At 40.3% G+C, this 23,831-nt stretch overlaps 1 protein-coding gene across 14 annotated transcripts in view; it reads right to left on the bottom strand.

Moving 5' to 3' along the window:
• Window positions 1-23,831, bottom strand: part of TJP1 (tight junction protein 1) — a 730,896-nt gene that overhangs the window by 39,586 nt on the left and 667,479 nt on the right. For all 14 annotated transcript variants that reach the window (XM_073618845.1, XM_073618846.1, XM_073618851.1 and 11 more), the window contains 9 exons: window positions 23,601-23,751; window positions 19,361-19,469; window positions 17,342-17,561; window positions 15,684-15,868; window positions 9,736-9,831; window positions 5,956-6,038; window positions 5,381-5,591; window positions 2,610-2,710; window positions 1,745-2,092 (listed from right to left, as the gene is read on the bottom strand). In XM_073618845.1, coding sequence (XP_073474946.1) covers window positions 1,745-2,092; window positions 2,610-2,710; window positions 5,381-5,591; window positions 5,956-6,038; window positions 9,736-9,831; window positions 15,684-15,868; window positions 17,342-17,561; window positions 19,361-19,469; window positions 23,601-23,751 — 1,504 coding nt within the window. The remainder of the gene's footprint in view (window positions 1-1,744; window positions 2,093-2,609; window positions 2,711-5,380; window positions 5,592-5,955; window positions 6,039-9,735; window positions 9,832-15,683; window positions 15,869-17,341; window positions 17,562-19,360; window positions 19,470-23,600; window positions 23,752-23,831) is intronic.

The raw sequence follows: 23,831 nt of genomic DNA, 5'->3' as shown, positions 1-23,831 counted from the left end.
AGAAGACAGAAACGGGCATGGTGAGTTTGGAGAGGTTTTCTTATTTATTATTTGTAATAAATTTGAAAGAGTTGTTTTTTGAGCATGTCAATGGACAAGAAATTAAACAGGAAATAGGACACAAACACATGGGGGTTGATTTACTAAAACTGGAGAGTGTGAAATCTGATGCAGCTGTGCATGGTAGCCAATCAGCTTCTAACTTCAGCTTGTTCAATTAAGCTTTGACAAAAAACAAAACAGGAAGCCTACTGGTTTCCATGCACAGCTGCACCAGATTTTGCACTCTCCAGTTTTAGTATATCAACCCTATTGAATACCATTCTGGTTTTAGCGTAATTAAGCAAAGTATCTGAATGTAAAGTTCTGCGTTTCCTTCAACAACCTATTAGGTTCTCTGGATATTCCAACCTTCACTAGGAAAAACAGAAGCGGATCATTATAGGAAACCTGTACTGAAAAAGTATGTAGACTCTGGAACCAAATTCTCCTTTTCAAATTGCTAAATGCCTGTTATGCTGGTCTTTGCATCACTAGCTTAGAAGAAGTACATAACACATCAGGGGATCTGACACTGCTCTGACTTCACTAGCTGCATGCTTGTAACGGGTCAGCGACTCAAAGTACTGAGGTCAGAGAAAGTCAAGCAAGTCAAGGGAGCCTTCAAAGTTTTACAGGTTTATATTAATGGGATGCAGTGAAAGAGGATAAGAAGATTACTGCAGAATACATATACATACCCCATTTCTTAAAGGAATACTGCACAATGCTTTTTCAAAGTGTTTAGCCTGGTAACATATTGGTCTATGAAATAACAGACCACATAAGAAAACTGGAATACCGTGGCAAGCCATACCATTTCAAAAAGTAAGAAAGAAATAAATACTATGACATTTTGATTTTTAATTAGGTCTACATGCCACAATTCTTCAATTAATGCACTGTGACGTACCTGGTGTTATGAATAGGCCCTCAGCCATTAAAATACTCAGCGACATCTGGCGTTTAAAACTCACACACTCAACTTTTTGACCTATTCACTATAATAGGCAGACCTACCCTTATTTATAACTGAGTAAGCATCTCTGTATGTGAAACGCGTTAACTATCGCTATTCTTCTACCGTATCTGATGATTTCTGTTGGATTTTAACCATTTTTGAATAAAGATGGTCGTTTTCAAAGTGCAGCAGTCCGGGATTTCCTTAGTACCTTAGACTTGTGCAGTCTGCACCTGTTTCCTATTGAAGGTGGAGGTTTTCCCTTACGGTCCACGGAGCTTGGAGAGCGGCATCATCCTTTCCCTTATTTATAACTACCCTAGTCAAACTATTTGAATGAGGAAATACTAAAAGACGTGACAAAACCTACCCAGCATCTACTTGGGAAATAATCCTGGACTTGCATCGTGATGAAACTGGCTTTAAGTAATAATAATAATAGGTGCTTTAAATATCTGCTACCTGTGTGTGTAAATATACTTCTGTATGAATGATGGCCTATATGTGATCAAACATAGCTGTGAACCTTGTGAAAGGGCTCTCAAAATGTTTAACCACCTATATACCAATAACTTGGTAAGCAGGTCTCATGCTAAGCAAAAACCCTATTTTTCAGAGGCTTTAAATAAAACACAAACGTGTTTACTAAACAGTGTCAAAATATTAACATGAATTAATTTTACCTTATACATTTAATTTACTACACTAAAAAGACGCATGCACAAAAAGCTAAACTGGACCTACCTGTTGAGATGGAACATTTTTAAATCCCGGAGAATCAGTTCTGATGATTGGCTGTGGGTGCTGTGGAAAGGATGGGAAGGCTTGGTTTTCCTGATGTATTCCTGAATTGTCATCCCGAACAGGTTCAGAAGAGCGAGTAATGGCAGACTCCGGCGGAGTCCCTGCCTCATCATTAAGCGTCTCATCCAGATCTTGGTCAGTGTAAGCCCCTCCTTCTGTGTCCGTATCTTCATAGTCTGAAGTGTGCCTGCTATCAGTACTATACATTGAGTACTCACTACCTGGAGCTGATAAGTAGGATAGACGGTCGTCATGCAAATCAAGATCATCATCTGTGCCTCCTTCTGCCTGCACCGAATGAAGTCAAGTTAGACCAGGTTAGTAATTCTACATCTGGAATCTTTGCTGGAGAAGTCCAGGAATTTATTTACTTTATAGATAGCTTTCTAAAATCCACACGATTGTCTGGACATCTTTTCCACTAATGCACATACTGAAAACTATACACTGTCCCCACTATTTTTTTTTACAAACCATGGCTAGTGTTTCATTGTATGTATGGCTTTTGGAATACATGATAGGCCTAAAAAATTAATACAGCTGCTAACACAAAAAATATGTCCTTTCAAACATGTAAACACCTTCAGCAAGAGTGTTAAAAGTAAAAAAAAAAACAAAACAAAAAAAAAAACACTTTAAGTGTCAGTTGTACTGTGCATCACATCTAAATCAAAGGCAAAATGAGCGGTTTCATACATTTGCAGCTTCTGTAAAGTGAATTCCAGGCACTGCATTCTAGTGAGTATGCTGAAAACATTGCCACAAACTCATGCACAGAGATACTAAAACTTAGAGAAAATCTTACTTTGCCTTCCGAGACCCAAACCAGCTGGTTCTGTTGTTGCTGTACAGCTTCCTTCAGCCCTCCATACCAGCCATCATTCATAGAATTAAGATTAATGGTTGCTGTCAAACAAGACGTGTTAAAAAAATTTAAATACATCATTATTTTAATCCTGTTATCTTGGCATAGCAGATCGCAACCTTTAAAAAAGCCCAAAATATTTAAATGGGTATATAAGAGAGAAAGTACATGTAGTGAATAACTGCAACACTGATTTACCAGTGAATTAGAGGATAGATATTTTTATAAACTACATTTTTATATCCATTGAAGAATAAGATTTGTGAGTACTCTAGTGCTGTCTGCATTTGTATTTATGGTCCAGCAGCATCATGTGGTCAGAACAGAAAGCACACTAGATAATACTCTATCAAACTTCCAATTTATTCCAGGTAATTAATATACATTACAGCAAGCAAGTCTGCTTGGTTTAAAGGCAGCCAGTCCAGATAGAAACATAGAAAAGTGACTGCAGAAAAAAAAAGTGTTTTTTTTTTTCGTTAACTTTTTTGTCTTAGTATAGGTCGGTGTTTGTCTTAAGCATGTTTGAAGCCATTTACTAATGACTGACTCACTACCTCTGCTGGAAGTTTATTCCAAGCATCAACTACCCTTTCAGTAAAATACTTTCGAAGATTAGTTTTAAACTTTCCTCTAGTTAGTTTGAAGTCACGTCCCCGTAACCCACAGCAATATGGGTAGTGCCTTGTCACGGATGATGAGACCACAGGGTTACCATCCTTATCCTTGCTTTACATTTACTGAGTTGGGAAAGATTTGAAGTAACTGACATTTCACTGGCTGCATAGAGGAGAGGTTGGCAGTCCTGGAGCATGACTAAATAAATATATATATATATATATATATATATATATATATATATATATATATATATATATATATATATATATATATATATATATATATATAAAAAAAGCCACAAAGCCATATTTGTATCCTGACAGGTTTCCTTTAATATGGCCATACATAATGATTTTCCTTTCTTGCTGTGGAAGCTTTTATGCCCCTATACTGTAAAAATCAAGTTTAGGTCACGCCTGGTTGGAGCATAAGATACCATTTGATTAAGTGCCGGTTCACACAGGGGCGGCACGACTTGCAGGTCGCCTCAGCGAGGCGACCTGCAAACGACTTCCGAGGCGACTTGCAAAACGACTTCTGCATAGAAGTCTATGCAAGTCGCCCCCAAAGTAGTACAGGAACCTTTTTCTAAGTCGGAGCGACTTGCGTCGCTCCTATTAGAACGGTTCCGTAGCACAGAACGGGAGGTGACTTGTCAGGCGACTAGGTCGCCTGACAAGTCGCCCCTGTGTGAACCGAGCCTAAAGGATAATTCACCTTTGGCAAAACATTACACCAGTATTTAGGGTGTAACATGTAATCAAAGAGAACCTGCTTGCGCCCCTCCGATCCCTCTGCTATGACGGCGCGCAAGGGATCTTCTCCCGGCACCTATAAAAATGTAAAAAGGGTGAGGCCATTCGGGACTCCGTACACACAGCCACATCGTTCATTCTCAAAATTCTTTGAATGAATTAACTACAAGTAGCATCAGCAAATGCAGCAGATGGCTTGTAGCTCTCAATGAACTGAGGACATTGGTGAGCGCTCCTGCAGTTCATTGATTTTTCTGCTCTCCATTAACTGTCTGCCGGTATGGGAGGGTACAGGCAGACAGTTATACTGAGATTCTGCAGGAGCCTGATATTGCACCCACGATTTTCCGATCGCTGTGGCAATGCTCTGCAACCTCCAGGAAAAAAAATAAATCCACATTATTTCACCTGTGCAGTCAGGTTGTAATGTGCCTTGCTGGCATTACTTAGGGCCCATTCTCTGAACAGTAGCGTACTGCATTGCATGCAATATGTCATGCATCAATGTGTGTTGCATTAAGGCAGCTCATTCATTAACTAGCTACAAACGCATGGAAATGGCCCAAAAATCTACAAGGCCTTTTTTTATTACCAGCACAACACACAGCATTTGCACTGAAGTGCACTGTAATGCAGAAGCGTTGACCACTACTGTAATGCCCCATACACACGGTCGGATTTTCCGATAGGAAAATGTGCGATCGGAGCGTGTTGTCGGAAATTCCGACCATGTGTGGGCTCCATCTGACTTTTTCCATCGGATTTTCCGACACACAAAGTTTGAGAGCAGGCTATAAAATTTTCCGACAACAATATCCGTTGTCGGAATTTCCGATCGTGTGTACACAAATCCGACGCACAAAGTGCCACGCATGCTCAGAATAAATAAAGAGATGAAAGCTATTGGCTACTGCCCCGTTTATAGTCCCGACATACGTGTTTTACGTCACCGCGTTCAGAATGATCGGATTTTCCGACAACTTTGTGTGACCGTGTGTATGCAAGACAAGTTTGAGCCAACATCCGTCGGAAAAAATCCTAGGATTTTGTTGTCGGAATGTCCGATCAATGTCCGACCGTGTGTACGGGGCATAACAGTGGGTTGGGTTGCCATTCAAAATGAATGGTAATGGAGCACACTGAAGTGTGTGCATTACCATGTGCAATAAGCACAAAGGCCCTTACAAACCAGCAGCTCATAGCATGTTCAGCAAAACTTCATCGGGTTGTTTACTTCAAACATGTCTCGTTTATTATGGCAAAAATAATCCTGGCACCTGCAAGCTTTCAAAATGGTTATAAAATGATCACTTGCACAATGTATTTTGTACCTACTTGTAAAAAGGTGATGATTATTTTTGCGTAATTTATGTGAACGTTCATAAAGTTTTCGGGCACTTTTTCGAGATTCCGGGCACAACCTCGTTCGCATAGTTTTCACACCCTGCTTGGAGTCAGGGTTAAGGAACACTACTATTGGATACCACTGTGCATAGTTCAGGCGATCTACAGCATTTGGGGTCACATCCAAAAGTGCATGTTTATCCTGTAGAAACAACAGCACTGCATGAATTCACCAATCTGAGCACAGAAAAAAATTATATAAACAGGTACGGCAATGGTCCTGTTTGTTCCCAGGCACTATGTTATAAACACATATATAAGGATCTCAAATTCCTATATCCCTGAGCTAGCATTTGGAAAGCACAGGTAAATGCATATAAAGGCACAAGCATAGCAAGACAATCCAATTTCTTTACAGCATCCGATAAAATCAATTCGCTGTTGGATTTAAATGCCTAATCAGCTAGCATCAATCCTACACAGGCACGAGTCAAACTGTCAGCTTCATCTGAAAGATGACCAGCTCAGGCTATTTTTCAAAACATCCCATTGTATTAATCACTCACCCTGTCAATAATCTGTTTGATTGTGTGGAGACGAATGATCCCAGAGCTGCGCTGGTCGGTACCTGCATCTCTTGGTTCACTTCCTACAGAAAAATACACGAACACTGAGTACGCAGGTAAAAAGATAGAATACCTATTTCTGTATGGTAAAGATGTGGCTTAATATAGTTCACATTCCACCTCCATGAAAACAGGATAACATATCCTCACTATAGGAATTCATCTTGTCTCTACTCTTCAAGAGACGTACAAGAAGGGGTACCTCACCGTAAAAGAACACATGAGAGTTCGCAGCAAGGGGATGAGGAGTGACACAAAGACATCCTAGTTATTTTAAATGCGCTTTTGACCATTTAATACGGTCCACGCTATCTGGTAAGGAGCCAACCTTATCTTATATCACGGGTGATATCACTGTGGTGATCAGCATTGGATGCAACAATTATTTATGCACCTTTACTCTTTGCATTGGCCCTGAAACTGTTAGCTGCCTCTATCCTCAATCAATGAATATAATTGGGTTTCGCAGACCCTTAAGAGAGGATGAGATTGCCTTATATGCAGATGATACATTCTTATTTTTGGGAGACACATTATCTTCTTTGAAGGCAGTGATGTCTTTAATATATATGGCTCCTTCTCGGGTTTTACAATTAATTGGGATAAATCAGTTTTTACCTGTGGACCCCCTGGTAAACAACCTTCCAAATTCAGACTTTCAAATAGCTGTAGTCTCTACATTTAAATATCTAGGCGTACAAGTTGCATCACAAGTAAATACATAAGTGGAGAGGAATTTAGTCCCACTACTTAAAGGGGCTGTAAACCCTTGTGTTTTCTTACCTTAATGCATCCTATGCATTAAGGTGAAAAAACTTCTGCCAGTGACCGGCCCCCCAGGCCCCCCCACCCGTTTTACTTACCTGAGCCCCGTAATTCCCTCGACGGAGACGCGCTCTCCCTCTCTGCACGGGGTCCCGGCTATTGATTGGATAGATTAATAGCAGCGCGGCCAGTGTCTCCCGCTACTGTCAATCAAATCCAATCACGTGGGCGCCAGGGCCGAGTCCGGCATTTGTGTCTATGGATGCAAATGCTGGACTCGGGAGCGCCCCCGGACCGTAACCCCCTGGGAGAGTGCTTCTCCTAGGGGGTTATCTGATGCGAGGAGGCGTGAAAGCCGCCGAGGGACCTCAGAAGAGGAGGATAATAGGTAGAGCAAATTTGATAAAGATGAAATGGATACCACAACTATTATATCTGTTAATTGTCCAGTATGGCTTCCTCGGAAATTTTTTACACGAATAGATGCCTTGTTTAAAGAACTTATTTGTAAATATAAAACACCCCCGGATTAGATTGGAAATTTTGCAGCTGCCTAAAGGTAGGGGAGGGCTGGCGGTTCCGAATGCCAGATTGTACTATCTGGCAACCCAACTTCAGCAATTAAATGGATGGAATGTCAGATTATGAGGATCCCATACAACAGATTATATTCTCTCAGCTGCCGATAGATCCACCGGTACAGTTAATAGTAGCTTATTATTTCTATAGTAAACGTAGTTTAACCTACATTTAATACATAAGATTTGGACTACTATTCAACAAGATACCCAACATGAAGGATATACACCATATATGCCTAATATAGAATAATCTGCAATTGCCTGTAGTTGCGAAGCTTGAAAATTTTTGATCTATTGAAGAAGGCTAGAATTCTGTTTTTGTCAAATTTTTGATAATGAGGTTTTGCAACCATTTAATAAACTGGCAGAAAGATATAATTTGCCTAATAAACTATTTTTTAAATATCTACAACTTTGTCACGCTTTGCAGAGTCAAGCAAGGACTTTTTTTATTAAAACATAATCCTTCAGCAATGCTAACTTTGGCAGTAACTGCAAAACGCTCTAAACAGGGACTTATAGAGAGTATATATTCTTCTTTTCAAATGACAGCTACAATTAATTCACAGGTGAATAGCTTTGGGCAGTGGTGTAGGGATCTAGAGACACTAAGTGACGAGGAGTGGAAACAAGCTCTGAAGAATTTATTTGAAGTATCCTTATCCTCGTCACAGTGCTTAACTTAGTTATTTATCATCCACAGAGCCCACTATACCCCTATAAAGCTATACTCTTGGGGTAAAGCAGATACTCCAAACTGCCCAAGGTGCACTACTGATACAGGTACACTTATACATATGCTGTGATAATGTCCTAAACTGGATCGCTACTGGGAGGGTGGATTTGATATTTTAAATCTGTTATGTTTTACACAGGTTCATTTTGACCCAAAAACAGCATTGCTAGGGATTATATCGGAAGGCACCCTCCCAGCTAAAATGCATGTGATGCGATTGAGAACCATGTATATGGCTCATAAACTTATATTACAAAAATGGATATCAAAATACTCGCCAATGATAGATCCATTGATTAGGGCAATCAATCATAATCTAAGATGAGAGGAATGGACATATAAACATAGGACGAGTTTTAAAAAATTCCTAAAAAATTGGCATTGGTGGTTAGTTTCCAACCAGTTTGAACAATCAGTTGAGTGAATTAAAGATAATGAAGAAAACCAATGATGACATTAAGAGGGAGATAAGCATATATATTCCATTGAGGAGCATTAATGAGATGAAGGGTCTTGCGTAAAAGCCCTTTCACGTTGCAGCTGCATTAGCGGTGCTTTACTGTTGTTTTAGCGGCACTTATCAGCCGCTAGTGGGGCGCTTTTAACTCCCGCTAGCGGCCGAGGAAAGGGTTAATAGTGCCCGTGTAGCACCACTGCCGAAGCGTTTTGGCAGCGGTGCCCATTCATTTCAATGGGCAGGAGCAGTGTAGGAGCTGCGTATATACCGCTCCTCCACCGCCCCAAAGACACTTCTTGTATGATTTTTTTTTTAACGTCCTGCCAGCCCAGCACGCCAGTGTGAAAGCACTCAGGCTTTCAGACTGGGACTGCAGATGAGGCATTTTTCAGGCGCTTTTGTAAGAGCTAAAGCGCCTGAAAAAGCCTCCAGTGTGAAAGGGGTCTAAAGATCGAAGCGTAGTCTGGTGGGCGTAAAAATGGAAACGTATTTTAGGGATTTTTTTTGGGAGGTGTGTTTGGGTGGGGTTATTTGTGGGAAATGTTTATTTTTTTTATTGTATTGTTGTTGTATTATGAAAAAAAGTCCAATAAAAATATGACTGAAAAAAAACCAAAAAACTATTTATTCCCTAGATTGCCTATATTTATTGGATAAGAGCGGTATTCGCTTGCACATGGAACTATACACCTTTTATTTTTTTGGATGTTGCAAATGAATTGCCTATTTTTGAGATTTTTTTAATTCATGAATTGGGACTTGTTTATAGAATTTGAATATTGTTTTTTCAAAACACTAATTTTATTATGTTGGTGTATTTTTTTATGAAATGTAAAATTGCATTTATTTTACACTTTTGCACTTTATGAATTGAGATATTTATTATTAATTTATATTAGAGTTTAATGCATATTAAGTACAGTATATTTTCTACAATGTTGTATTAATTTAGCGCCACACTATTTGATTCATTTATTAACATTATGCATGTTTGTATTCTAGCGATCGGATATGCATCTTGGGTGTTCTCAATTCAGGGTTTTCTAATCTTTATTTAACAGCATTTACAAGAATGGTCAGCTGGCTTATAAAGAAATGACAGCTAGACGAAGGCAGAGTGTAACCATTCATTGTGTAATTTAAAAATATATACCAACTGCAGCAAAACACTGCAAACTTACTTGCCACCTCATAGATATCAGGCTCTTCTCTAGCTAGCTTCTCTCGTGCAACATCAGCAATGGGACCAAAGATAACAACGGGCCTGAGGAATCCAGCTGGAAGAGAAAAAAAATGCTCATTATCCAGGACAAACAGTTTGACCAATGAAATGCAATATGTTAAATGAGAACTCCAAGTCAGTTAAAATACATTTTCAAAATGATACTGCTCTGTACCTTTGCAGGTAAACAAGGAATTACCACTAAAGTACATCATTCAGCAAATAAACAGAAATGTGCTAAAGTGAACCTTGTCAGCTTGCCAGCTTAGTGCTGCTTACTATTTAATATCAATGCAAGTGCTGAAACGGTCCTTTATTACAAATTCTCACATCACAAACCGAAACCCAAAAATGTCCAGAATGAGAATAATAACAAAATTGACAACATTCTCAACCAACCACACCACACAATCTTCTGCTCACATCCCAAAGACTGGGGAGAAATATACAATGGAAACAGAATACAGTATAGAATCAAAAAAACTGGATCATGTGCCTATACCCTGCAGGATTGTACACATAGGCATGCCAACACAACGTCTCATATACGTCATGAGTATACAAGGTTAGTATGAAAATGATAATGCTCTCCATCAGAGATATACAGCAGTACAGCTCTGGATATAGTTCGGCCACAAGTGAGCCTGCACACAGCACGTAGCTGTGGGTCTTACAACTTCCAGTTACAGGCTCAAATCATGATGTGCCCAGTAACTACCAGGAAGGCAAGGGGGAATGGTTCCCCGCTATAGAAAAAGAGAAAGAGGGCGCACCAACTTTGTGCATTACCAAAGATAAAATGTATTTAAATAGTAAAAACAAGAGCGATACTCACAAACATTTAAAAAAAAGGCTTAACAGTGCTCCAACAACTGGAACCATGTCTCCAGACACCTGCAACCTGGACAGGATGTTAGGAGGAACCAGATGGCATTCCCACTATATTGCCAGCGTTGCATGCGACAGACAAGGGATAAATAAAGCAGTGCAGTGCTATACCCAGAAGTCCAAATATTACTAATAAAAGTCCCTTTAAATTTAAATCCAAAAGTTGATAGAGAAAAGGTCTCCTCTGTAGTGGTCTAAGTGCTCACGACAGTCCATGCAGTGCTATACATCCGTGATTCCACCACCAGCTAGCCAAACCGCTCACCTCAGCATATGGACCCCTGAGCTAACAGACGGGTCAAAACAGCATTTACCACTCTCAGTGGATAAAGATGGAGACTTGCATGGGCAGATGGTCACACGACATAAAGGCAGCACTCAGTAATTGATGATCATGTTCACATGCAATAAAAATAAGAGTACATAGTGCACACTGTGTGGCTAAGAAGATCACATTTATTAAAAGTCAAGTACTCACATACACAGCACTACACCCTACCTAGTGCTGGGATAAAGGTAAAATGGCATCAAAGGATAACGTCAAGTAGTAATGGTGGCTGCAGTGATGTCCAAGGAACTCCCGCACGCGTATCGTCCACATCCGGACTTCATCAGCGGTAGTGGAGTCCAAGACATCAGATTATATATATATATATATATATATATATATATAAAAATATATATAGCCCCAATAACTGTTTCCTGTGTGATAAAAAACCTCCCACGGGCACCATCCAATCAGCTCTGGCCACTATGGGGTCAAGGGGATTACTTCCTGCCCAAGATTATAGGTCACTATAGCAACCAAGGCATCTACATCATGACACCCGGTCATGTGACCCTACGATCAGGAAGTAAAACCCCTATTAGCATAAAACTATGGTCATGTGACCTTACACTCATGTTACCAGCAGAAGCTGGAACACAAACAACTATAGAACTCCGCCCCTCATAACCAAGCCTCCTCCTCAAGCCATTGCTATGGTGATCAGCTCAACATGGTAGTAACCCTCACACAGCCTGCTTTGTGAAATTTAAATGTCACAACTATATGCCACTGTTTGTATGGCTGCTACCTGACCACAAACTAAAAAATGCTTATACCGATCACCACACCAGCATATAATAGGCTAAGAAGGAAGAGGGGGATTTCAACTAAAAAGGTTAAAATAAAAATAAAATTTAATAAGCAGCATATGGAAAATTCCCCATATACTATATAAAAAACAACATCACTGCAGCCACTTGACAGCCATACCATGAGCATAACATCTATTCCAAATCTCAATGTATAAGATAAACAAAATACAAATATACATATGAATATTCCAGAGGGAAAATATACCATGCACGTAATTAACGATCTGAGATGATACACCATGCAAATTGTTTATCGATCGGAAATGAAACAAGTCGAATTCGACATTGAGTCCCATGGGTACCCCCACTTGGGTCTCGTAAACCCAAAACGACTCACGGCGGATCAATTGTCGAATAAAGCCCCCCCCCCCTCCAATGGGGGGTCACTTTTTCAACCCCACAGAATTTTAATTTGGCAGGGCTTCGAGCATGGAATAATCGAAAATGCTTGGAAACGTTGTGAGTGACCAAATTAAAATTCTGGGGGGTTGAAAAAGTGACCCCCCCATTGGAGGGGGGGGGGACTTTATTCGACAATTGAGCCGCCGTGAGTCGTTTTGGGTTTACGGAGTTCTATAGTTGTTTGTGTTCCAGCTTCTGCTGGTAACATGAGTGTAAGGTCACATGACCATAGTTTTATGCTAATAGGGGTTTTACTTCCTGATCGTAGGGTCACATGACCGGGTGTCATGATGTAGATGCCTTGGTTGCTATAGTGACCTATAAGCTTGGGCAGGAAGTAATCCCCTTGACCCCATAGTGGCCAGAGCTGATTGGATGGTGCCCGTGGGAGGTTTTTTTTTTCTCACACAGGAAACAGTTATTGGGGGTCTCTCTCTCTCTCTATATATATCTATATCTATATATATCTATATCTTGGACTCCACTACCGCTGATGAAGTCCGGATGTGGACGATACGCGTGCGGGAGTTCCTTGGTCATCACTGCAGCCACCATTACTACTTGACGTTATCCTTTGATGCCATTTTACCTTTATCCCAGCACTAGGTAGGGTGTAGTGCTGTGTATGTGAGTACTTGACTTTTAATAAATGTGATCTTCTTAGCCACACAGTGTGCACTATGTACTCTTATTTTTATTGCATGTGAACATGATCATCAATTACTGAGTGCTGCCTTTATATCGTGTGACCATCTGCCCATGCAAGTCTCCATCTTTATCCACTGAGAGTGGTAAATGCTGTTTTGACCCGTCTGTTAGCTCAGGGGTCCATATGCTGAGGTGAGCGGTTTGGCTAGCTGGTGGTGGAATCACGGATGTATAGCACTGCATGGACTGTCATGAGCACTTAGACCACTACAGAGGAGACCTTTTCTCTATCAACTTTTGGATTTAAATTTAAAGGGACTTTTATTAGTAATATTTGAACTTCTGGGTATAGCACTGCACTGCTTTATTTATCCTATGTACTTTGAGGTTTTGTATGTTTACCTTCAGTGTTCAGCTGCTTGTATTTTTAAATATTGGATTTTTTGCGCTGACTTTATTTTATTTATAAATGCAACAGACAAAGCCAAATTTGGCCCGGTCGCCTGAGAAGTTTTTTCATTCGTCATGACAGGGAATTGTCCAGCCCTGCTTAGCAATATGTATTTCAGCACTAACATTGCCATTTCTGAGCAAAAGTGTGGGCATAAATTATTACAATGATTTTTTATTAGATTAAAAAAAAAAAAAAAAAAAAAAAAAAAAAAAAAACACACACACACACACACACACACACACACACACACACAGTATCTCACAAAAGTGAGTACACCCCTCACATTTTTGTAAATATTTTATTATATCTTTTCATGTGACAACACTGAAGAAATGACACTTTGCTACAATGTAAAGTAGTGAGTGTACAGCTTGCATAACAGTGCAAAATAACTCAACACACAGCCATTAATGTCTAAACTGCTGACAAGAAAAGTGAGTACACCAGTAAATGAAAATGTCCAAATTGGGCCCAAAGTGCTAATATTTTGTGTGGCCACCATTATTTTCCAGCATTGCCTTAACCCTCTTGGGCATGGAGTTCACCAGAGCTTCACAGGTTGCCACTGGAGTCCTCTTCCACTCCTCCATGACAACATCACGAAGCTAGTGGATGTTAGAGAACTTGCGCTCCTCCACCCTCCATTTGAGGATGCCCCACAGATGCTCAATAGGGTTTAGGTCTTTAGCAAGGCAGTGGTCGACTTGGAGGTGTGTTTGGGGTCGTTATGTTGGAATACTGCCCTGTGGCCCAGTCTCCGAAGGGAGGGGATCATGCTCTGCTTCAGTATGTCACAGTACATATTGGCATTCATGGTTCCCTCAATGAACTGTAGTTCCCCAGTGCCAGCAGCACTCATGCAGCCCCAGACCATGACACTCCCACCTCCATGCTTGACTGTAGGAAAGACACACTTGTCTTTGTACTCCTCACCTGGTTGCCGCCACACACGCTTGACACCATCTGAACCAAATAAGTTTATCTTGGTCTCACCACAGAACATAGTTCCAGTAATCCATGTCCTCAGTCTGCTTGTCCTCAGCAAACTGTCTGCGGGCTTTCTGGTGCATCATCTTTAGAAGAGGCTTCCTTCTGGGATGACAGCCACGCAGACCAATTTGATGCACTGTGTGGCATATGGTCTGAGCACTGACATGCTGACCCCCCCACCTCTGCAGAAATGCTGGCAACACTCATACATCTATTTCCCAAAGACAACCTCTTGATATGGCGCTGAGCATGTGCATTAAAATTCTTTGGTCAACTATGGCAAAGCCTGTTCTGAGTGAAACTTGTCCCGTTAAACCGCTGTATGATCTTGGCCACTGTGCTGCAGCTCTGTTTCTGGGTCTTGGTAATCTTCTTATAGCCTAGGCCAGTGGCACCCCAGATGTTTGGCAAACCTTGGCACCCCAGATGTTTTAGACCTACATTTCCCATGATGCTCAACTACACTGCAGAGTGCATGCGCATCATGGGAAATGTAGTTCAAAAACATCTGGGGTGCCAAGGTTCGCCATCACTATCCTAGGCCATATTTATGTAGAGAAACAATTCTTTTTTTCAGATCCTAAGAAAGTTCTTTGCCATGAGTTGCCATGTTGAATTTCCAGTGAGCAGTATGAGAGAGTGAGAGAGATATCACCAAATTAAACACACCTGCTCCAAATTCACACCTGAGACCTTGTAACACTAATGAGTTACATGACACCGGGGAGGGAAAATGGCTAATTGGGTCCATTTTGGACATTATCACTTAGGGGTGTACTCACTTTCCTTGCCAGCGGTTTAGACATTAATGGCTGTGTGTTGAGTTATTTTTAAGGGGACAGCAAATTTACACTGTTATACAAGCTGTACACTTACTAGTTTACATTGTAACAACGTGTCAATTCTTCAGTGTTGTCACATGAAAAGATATAATAAAATATTTACAAAAATGTGAGGTGCGTACTCACTTTGTGAGATACTGTATATTCAAATACAGGAACGTTTTAAAACAGAACCTGTCAGCCACCCTATCTGGTAAGGAGGTGCAGGGATGAGTGAACTCAGTGGTATGTATATCTTCACATAAATGTGGGAGTTTATACAAGAAATTGTAACCACATGCATTTCTGTATGTATGATACAGCTCAAGAAAACCAAATAAAAATGTATATGCAAAGGAAAATAAAACAGGATGTGTGTAAGTTAGTCATAAAGATAGCATTACAGAGAAGAGGCCAGTTCCCTAAATGTCTTCTTAATAATTAGGAGTTCCAATACCTCATCTTCAAGACCAGAGTTTCACTTTAACGAAACTGATCCTTTTAAAAGGAACATAGCTTAAATGGAAAAAAGGTCAATAATATGACAAGTGAGGAACATCAAACCTTCTCGCAACACGACTCTTTCGTATGCAGGAAACTTTGTTTGAACAGGTTGGGCAGAGAGATCCTCTCGGCTTTTCCTGAGATTTCGCTTAGAAGTTCGGAGGCCTCGAAAACGCCAAAAATCTGCACGATCGCCACCAGCCGTTTTGGGAAGAGTGTACTGCACACTTGCAAGCTGCTCAGCTCTGATAAAAGAATAGAAAAAAAAAAAAGGATGACAACCTGTTACAAGATCATTGGAAATATAATGCAGCAATAAATTGTAAGACATCTTTATGCTCTTCCTCTCCAACCAGCAGTCTTTCCTTGATGACTTCTTGGGATCAGACAGTAATCAGCTGCAAGGTACATTTTTTTATCCCAGCATCATTTAACCTGGTATAAGGCCAGTATCAGGAAGAATCTACAATCAACAAAAACCTATTTGTTCAGGAAATCAGAGTGTACAGTTTTATGGAAAAAATCTATTAAAATAAAAAGATCTTTGGCCAGTTAGGTCATGCTCACACATCCATGGGCCCAATGATGTTTATAGGCAGCATAGAACCTCTTTTTATACCTTATACACTTTTCATTACTGGACTAACAAGTTGTATATTCCAGATTGGATGGTGTTCAATACTGGAATTAACAATAGAACATTTCCACAACGGCAGGGGTCCAGACTTTTGGTTTGAACACTTTGCAAACCAAAAAAGCTCTATTATCTAGGGTTCCGTGAGATATCCCCAGGGGTTCCTCCACAGACTTATATCAGCCTGAATGTATTCTTTGAGCTCCTGCACTGATGCCACCGTGTACTCTGTGCTAGTTCTCAAAGAACATTTCCTCCCTGCACCTATAGATAAACTTCCTATGAAAGGGGTAAATCACTCCTTTTTTATTAGATTTATAGCCATGAGTTTGGGGTCCTCGCTCACTGGTACAGAAGCGGCACGGGTCCCTTTTTGTCAAATGCATGTGGAGATCAGTGAATGCCCCTATGTGCCCCTCTTTTGTTCCCCACTGGAGCATCCCTGCCACAAGGCTTCTGTCCTCCCCTCTGTAGGATGGGCAGTTGAGGTGCATCCAAGGGTCATAAAATGTGTTTGAAGCGCACATTTTAGGTTAGTAAAAATATCCTTTTTTTAGTTTTTCAGTTGCAAGTTTAAAAAATAAATCATAGTTGCCCACTTTGCTGCCCTTGCACTCATTTTTAATTCCACCCCTGCATGTTACTATCATAGGTTCTGATATACATCTGTAAAACACAAAGATGGATTACACCATCCTTCGGTATATACCTTTACAACACATTCTTGTATTTCTCGGGCGACAATTTAGTGATTAATTAACACCAAAGTAATCCCAGGTTTCACTTTAAAGAAGTCCATTTTATTATTTCTTCCTTTCTTTTTCTTTATCTGCAGCTCACCGATTACACTAACACACTAGTTGTAGATTAGAGCATTTTCAGGGTTTCCCAAGACCTACTGTTGTAACTTATTTCTGCTGTACTTATTTATTATGTAGCTGTATACCTTACTACCAAGATTAACTATCTTAGGTTTAGAGGTCTAATATTTAATGTTTATAATAGCCGCTTTGTTTAGCACAGTAGTAAGCTGATGGCCTAACAAACTCAAGCAATAAAATATTTTATCAGTTTTCTCTCTTACCTATTCTTGTTTGGAATAATCCCTCTTTCCACTTCCTTGTGATTCCTCCCAATTCTTATAGCCAGCCATGATCCTAGTTTCCCATTGTACAGTGTATCCACCACTCGGAATACCTCTCCTTTGTTAAAACTGAGTCCATAAGGTGATTCCTTTTCATACTCAAAATGCGTTCGGATATAGAAGGAATCCCCAACATCTGACTCGACAATGCGACGATAAACTGGAAGAAACAAAATGAAAATGATTTAAAAACAGAGTAAGAATTCACAATTGACCACTAATTGATCATTCCAGGTTTGTACTTAAATTAAACAGGAGTTGAGTATTTTCCATGATCATTTTTTCTACTTGCACTAACAGTTAAGTTTACAAGAAAAGCTTTCGGGGGTCTACTCCCATCTTCTGGGTCCAGGAAGTACCGATACAGAGGTCTTACCTTAAAGGAGTTGTAATAGCTGAAGGTTTTTTTACCTTCATGCATTCTACATATGAAGGTAAAAGACCATCAGTGTGCAGCTCCCCTCTCAGCCCACCCCCTTTCCCCCCATCCCCTTTAACTCACCTGAGCCCAATCCAGCAAGGTGGATGAGAGCAGAAGCTCTCCCTGATCTCTCCCTTCTTATTGGCTGAGACACAGAAGTGGGAGCCATTGGCTCTCATTGCGGTCATTCACAGCAAGTGAAGAGGGAGCTGGGGGTGGGGCCAAGTAGTGCACTGTCGCTTGCTACGGGGACACTCAGCAGGGGGGAAGGGGCCAGGAGTGCAGGCTGGGGACCCGAGAACAGGAGAATCGGGGCTGCCCTATGCAAAACCATTGCACAGAGCAGGTAAGTATGAAATGTTTGTGATTTAAAAAAAAAAGTGAACCTTTACAAACGCTTTAAGCGTTATTAAATAGGAAAACAAGGCCACCAGGATTTACAAGACTTAAAGTGGTTGTAAACCTCAGACATGAAATATGAACAAAGCATATCCCTCTATAGTGTGTACTAAGTGTCATTTATGTCTGCTGCTTTGCTCCTTTCCCATCAGCATAAGTCTCTTCTGACAAGTTTTCCTGACACCAAGAGAAAAATGGTGACAGGGGAGGGACCTCCAGCTGATTGACAGCCTCAGCTCTGTTCCTGTGTGGAGGAGATTATGTCCCTTCCAATCATCTCTCAGAGATCTCCTTGCTGAGCCCTGCAAAGTAACTTCAGCTCTCCACTCCCTTTTTCTGAACTCTCAGACAAGCGTTAAATTTCAGCATTTTGAATGGATGCATAGAAGAGAAGACCGCAAACATAACTTATGTAGGAGAATTTGTTTCATCTCTGTGTATCACCTGTGGCTATTCACTTAACTGGGTGTATGTAAGGGTTTACAACCACTGAGCCAAGACTAACCAAATATCAAAGATGATGCACAATAGGCATTCCAAAGATTCAGGCTTTGACCATACCTGCAAGTCCACCACCACTCGAGCCTGAGCATAATCCAGTGCTTCCAGGAATGGGCAGAAAGACATACTAACCCCAACTTAGACAATTCAGTGCCAACTGTCTGATCAGCAGACCTCAGCGTGTTAGGGCAGGAGAAACACACATAGCTTTGTGCAAATATATTTCACAAAGTTGATAGTAGCATTACATTTCCAGGAGGTTCTAACAATAAACTGGGGTGGCAGGTTTGCACAATAAAGGTTAGTAGGTACCTTATGGTGCCAGTCCTAGCGTGAGCAACGTAGACGTTCACTTTCCCTCCCTTCAGTATAGGAACATTCTATAGCCATGTGATCTATTTGTTATAGTGAGAATTTAAACACCTTTGCATAATGCTAGGACTGTTTTCTCTCTACTGATCACGTATATAAAGACTGAAATAATCTTTCATTATAATGTAGCACCTACATTCAATGAGTTAGCAGGTTAACATTACAATCTGAATATTTGACAGATGTCAAACTGCATAACCTGTATTCATATGCAGTGCGATACAAGACTTTGGAAACTATCATCTATGTCTGTTGCTAATACTAACCATCTTTTTTCTTCTGCGCCAGAATTGTGACCTCTTCTCCTTTTGGTAGATCAAGCAGGAAAAGGACAGCTTCCTCTCTGATAATGTTTGTGAAGTCCACATTGTTTACCTGTGGAACACAATATGCATTTTAAAATGTTAGGCATTGGATAGAGCAGGCATTTATAGATGGTAAAGACAATACAACTTTTTAGACTTAAAATTTGTTTGTGCCTAAATTCATTAACTGAACAGACAACCTTAAAGAGAAATGTGCTACACTGCTTGACGAATATACACTATTTCCTGAAGGAAAGCATGATTAATCCAATAGAGCAAAAATAAAGTGCTGCGCAAACTATTGCTGCTATATAAACCCTGTATTATAATAATAACCAAATCTTCTGACCCATTAGCCAACTGCTTTGACAATTAGTACAAGTGCTGCAGGTAAAAGTACTAGCTATTGTCTGCCAATATACCATTAGAATGAAGTAAACACGAAACTTACAACCCCTGTGCCTGTATTTCAGCAGGAATAAAAGGAAGGATAACGGGCAACTATATGACTGGTATTAAAAGAGAAGTATGGAGTTTTTTTCAGTTTTTATACTTTTTTTTTCTATACATATTTTTTAAAAATCATATTTGCCTAGGTGGAGGCTGCATCTGTCCCCTGCTGGCTCTAAGGCTGAGAACTGAGCGATCAACAACCACTGACCGGTCAGTTCTCAGTACTCCGTAAGCAGAGAGCTGGTGACCGTTAGTCACCAGCTCTCTGCTTTGACCCCCCCCCCTTCCTCCCCCACATTCGCTCACTGGAGCGCTGGGCTGTTTACGTTGAGAGGCTGAGCCAGGTGCTGGTCCAGGGTTCTGGGTGGATCCCCCATATGGTCACGATCTTTCCCGAGCCTGGACCGGCACTGTGACATCAGCCGCTGTTGGCAGAAAACGGGTCACAGGAGTGGAGAGCGAACTGCACTCCTGTGATCCACAAGAGAAGTACAGCCAAATGAGTTTTGGCTGTACTTCTCCTTTAAAGAAGAAATCTAGGAAATGGATATTTATAGAAGTGGGGAAAGTGTGCCACTTGCCTCCTTGGATCCTTCCAACAGATTACCCGCTTTAAAATCTCAGCTCTCCCCTACTATCTTTTCACTGTTGAGAACACTTTTGCATCCTGCACAACTCTTAAGCACGCTGGGAAGTCAGGCAGTCCCTACAGACTTGTAAGTTGATAGGTACTTTGATCAAAGAGCTGCCGTACACTGTATGGCCTGGAATCGTGCTTCGCAGCACAGGTGAGCTTATGAAGTTATCGATAAGGTAAATTTTAATGGGTTGTACAGAACACAGAAGTATACTAAGTAGCAGGAGGTCAGTGAGAAAGAGACAGCGTTTTTAACACAATTTTGCTGCGATTTTGTTCAGTTCACCAATGTAAAAGGCAGAAAAATGCCTGTAATCTGCCCCAAAGAAGCTCATGTTCTTTTTTGAGCTTAGGGCGTTTTTCAGGCGTTTTGCTTCAGGTGACAAAACGCTCAGACAGGTGCCATTAAAATGAATAGGATTTTGCTTGTTGGGTGTTTTTTTTTTTCGTGCATTTTATGAGCGTTTTATGAGCTGAAAGTGCTCAGGTGTGAATGCAGCCTGAAGGTAGGGCTAGGCTCACATTTCCCATTAGGGTATCAGGGTACAATACCCATCGGAGAGTACTGATGTTATCTTGTATTTTTTTATATTTTTTGGGGTGTTTTGTTTTTTGTTTGATGTATGGATGTATGTATGTATTTATTGTGTAGACGCTATATGTCTTTATCTATGACCACATTGTCTAGATTTATATGTAAAGATATTTTTTCTTACATCAGAGTTGGTGGTCTTTATCTGACATGGTAGAGATCTCCTCCTCTTCTGTGTACCTATTTTGCTACCAAAATTTTACTTTAACTTTAAAGCTGATTTAGTCCTGATAATTTTGTTTCTAATTTCTTGCAACAGTATTTTTCATTTATAATTATTGGTGGGGGCAGCTCCAAGTATTTAGATTTCTTAGCAACATGTTCTTCAAAATATCTTATTTACACATGCATTTCACAAGTAAGCATGAGAGAAAGTTCCAAAGATTTAGAAAAGCAATGATGTCATGTCTTCAGTTTGTGTGCCCTGCATTGGTTTTACCAAAGGGCATTGCAGCGCTTGAAAGAGATCGTAATTAACCAAGTCAAATCTAATTATATCCTCTGTATTAAATTATTCCAGAGCTTCTAATTACAGGGAGCTGCATAATTAACCCTTATTAAACAAAAATTAGAATACTCCATTACATTTCAAGGACAGCTAAAATACAAACATTCTGGGACACACACACACAGGCATCACTGCACTAGCTGGAACATTTCCATGTTTGCCGGCAGGTTTGGGAGGGAACCCCCAGGAACAATCCCCCTCCCCCTCACTATATGTTTGCTATATGTTTCCATTCACACAGCATACCTAAAATAATTTTTTAAAAATTTCCCACCTTTCAAATTTCCTTTCTTGGAGCAGTATTATACATGGCATATATTGCTTAGAATATTACATTAAATCTAAACTCCAGGAAATGTAAAGGTTCTCCTCTGCAGCAGGGCTGAGTTCTTACTGCAAGCATTAACGGCTCATTTAGGTCTAGGGGGACAGGTAAAGCAGCTTTACTTACCTGATCCTCCACGTTGCTAAACCGCTACCTGGCAGCATCTTCCCCGCTTCAATCCTATGGCCAGATGCCTCTGGCTTCATCAAAGATCAATGCAGGGACCATAGCCCTGCTGCACTGGAGGAGTAGATGATGAAAGATAGTCCACTGTCAGAGTGTAGGGAGAGCCTTTTGCCGGGGGCAGAGAATCAGGTAAGTAAAAGTGCTTTTACCGTCCCCTAAACTAAATGAGCATTTAAGCCCTGCAGTGTGGGTGCAGCCCCGCGGCAAGGGAGGACTTTTAAATTTCCTTAGAGATGGGCTTTAACAACAATGTTTAGAAAAGTGCATTAACATACATTGTATCACCCAAGCCTTGAAATCTTTAACCCTTTGTTAGGACATATTATACTTTGTTTAGTTCTTCAAATTATCAAAAGTGGAGGGGCTGCATTGAGGATTCTGATTGAACCTCTTTATATTTTGTTACAACAGGCAGCATGGACCTCTAGTTACAAGTACAACTGATAATGAAGACGATCTGTCAGCATAGTACAGACAGGGTTAATTATGTTAAACATAACCTCCCAGCCCACTCCTTAAAGTGGAAGTCAGCTCTCCCATGAGTGATTTTTACTTCTAGGTAAGCCTTTAATAAGGCTTACCTTACCTATAGGTACTGTAAATATCTCCTAAACGTTCACCGTTAAGGAGATATTTACTGTACCTATAGGTAAGGAAAGCCTTATTAAAGGCTTACCTAGAAGTAAAAATACCAGGTGAAGATGGAAGCACCTTCAGCGGTTACAGCACGCCGCTGGAAGGCTTCATTTTCAGGTAGGTTTCACATAATGTGCTAGTATGCGATGCATACTAGCATTTTTTTTAATTTTTTTTTTTTAACCTGAAAGGAAAAGTTATAAACGCCCAGCAATTTACTACCGCTTTAGCATTACATAAAAAAGAAAAGCGAAGTACGTTTTTTTTTTTTTTTAAAGCAAGTAAAGGGTATTTTTTTTTTTTTTCCCCCATAAAAGTAATTTTTAAATATCTTTCTAAATTTATGTTATGGGAACAAGTAACACATATAATATATAAATAATAAGAAATTTGTCTGCAAAAATAGAATTACACTTTAACGCTCTGTCTACCAATCACATACAGCATATGTTGGCAGCAGCAGGGTTTACGTGAAACTCCTGGCTGCAGCCGCACCCGGGAATGTGTTTAAATTTGACAAGCTGACGACTGTCAGCTGGAAGTGGTCGATGATCGCTTCCATGCACTCCCAATTTGCCTTTTAGTCCCCCTATTTGATAAATACATAAAAGATGAAAAAAAAAAAAAAATGTTGTAATAAAAATTGAAGCTATGCCCAAGCTTTGCATGACCGTGTATATAAAAAGAATTCTTTTCCATGCAGTATCTCTTTTAACTTTTGTTAAAAGATGAAAGTGTCTCTTTAAAGATCATTTTATTTGAAAGGCTTCTACATGCAACCCCACACTATTCTTGCTGCTAAAAAGCACACTAAAGTTTAATATTCTGGCTGCAAGAAAACTGAACAAATCCCACATTACTTACTCTAAGAATCTGATCACCTTCTTCCAGTCCTTCTTTAGCTGCAGGGCTATCATCCAACACACCAGCAACAAAAATACCCACATCATTTCCTCCAGCAAGACGTAGTCCCACACTGTCTCCTTTTCTAAACTTCACCAGTTTCATGCTAGGCCTGTGTGATATAAAATAATATTTTTTATATCTAAAAAAAAAAAGTGTAAATTTTACATTTATGCATTCTAACACGGAGTG

Source organism: Aquarana catesbeiana, linkage group LG03 (genome assembly GCF_042186555.1).
Source record: "Aquarana catesbeiana isolate 2022-GZ linkage group LG03, ASM4218655v1, whole genome shotgun sequence".
NCBI lineage: Eukaryota > Metazoa > Chordata > Amphibia > Anura > Ranidae > Aquarana > Aquarana catesbeiana.
This window is presented reverse-complemented; position numbering and strand designations above follow the sequence as displayed.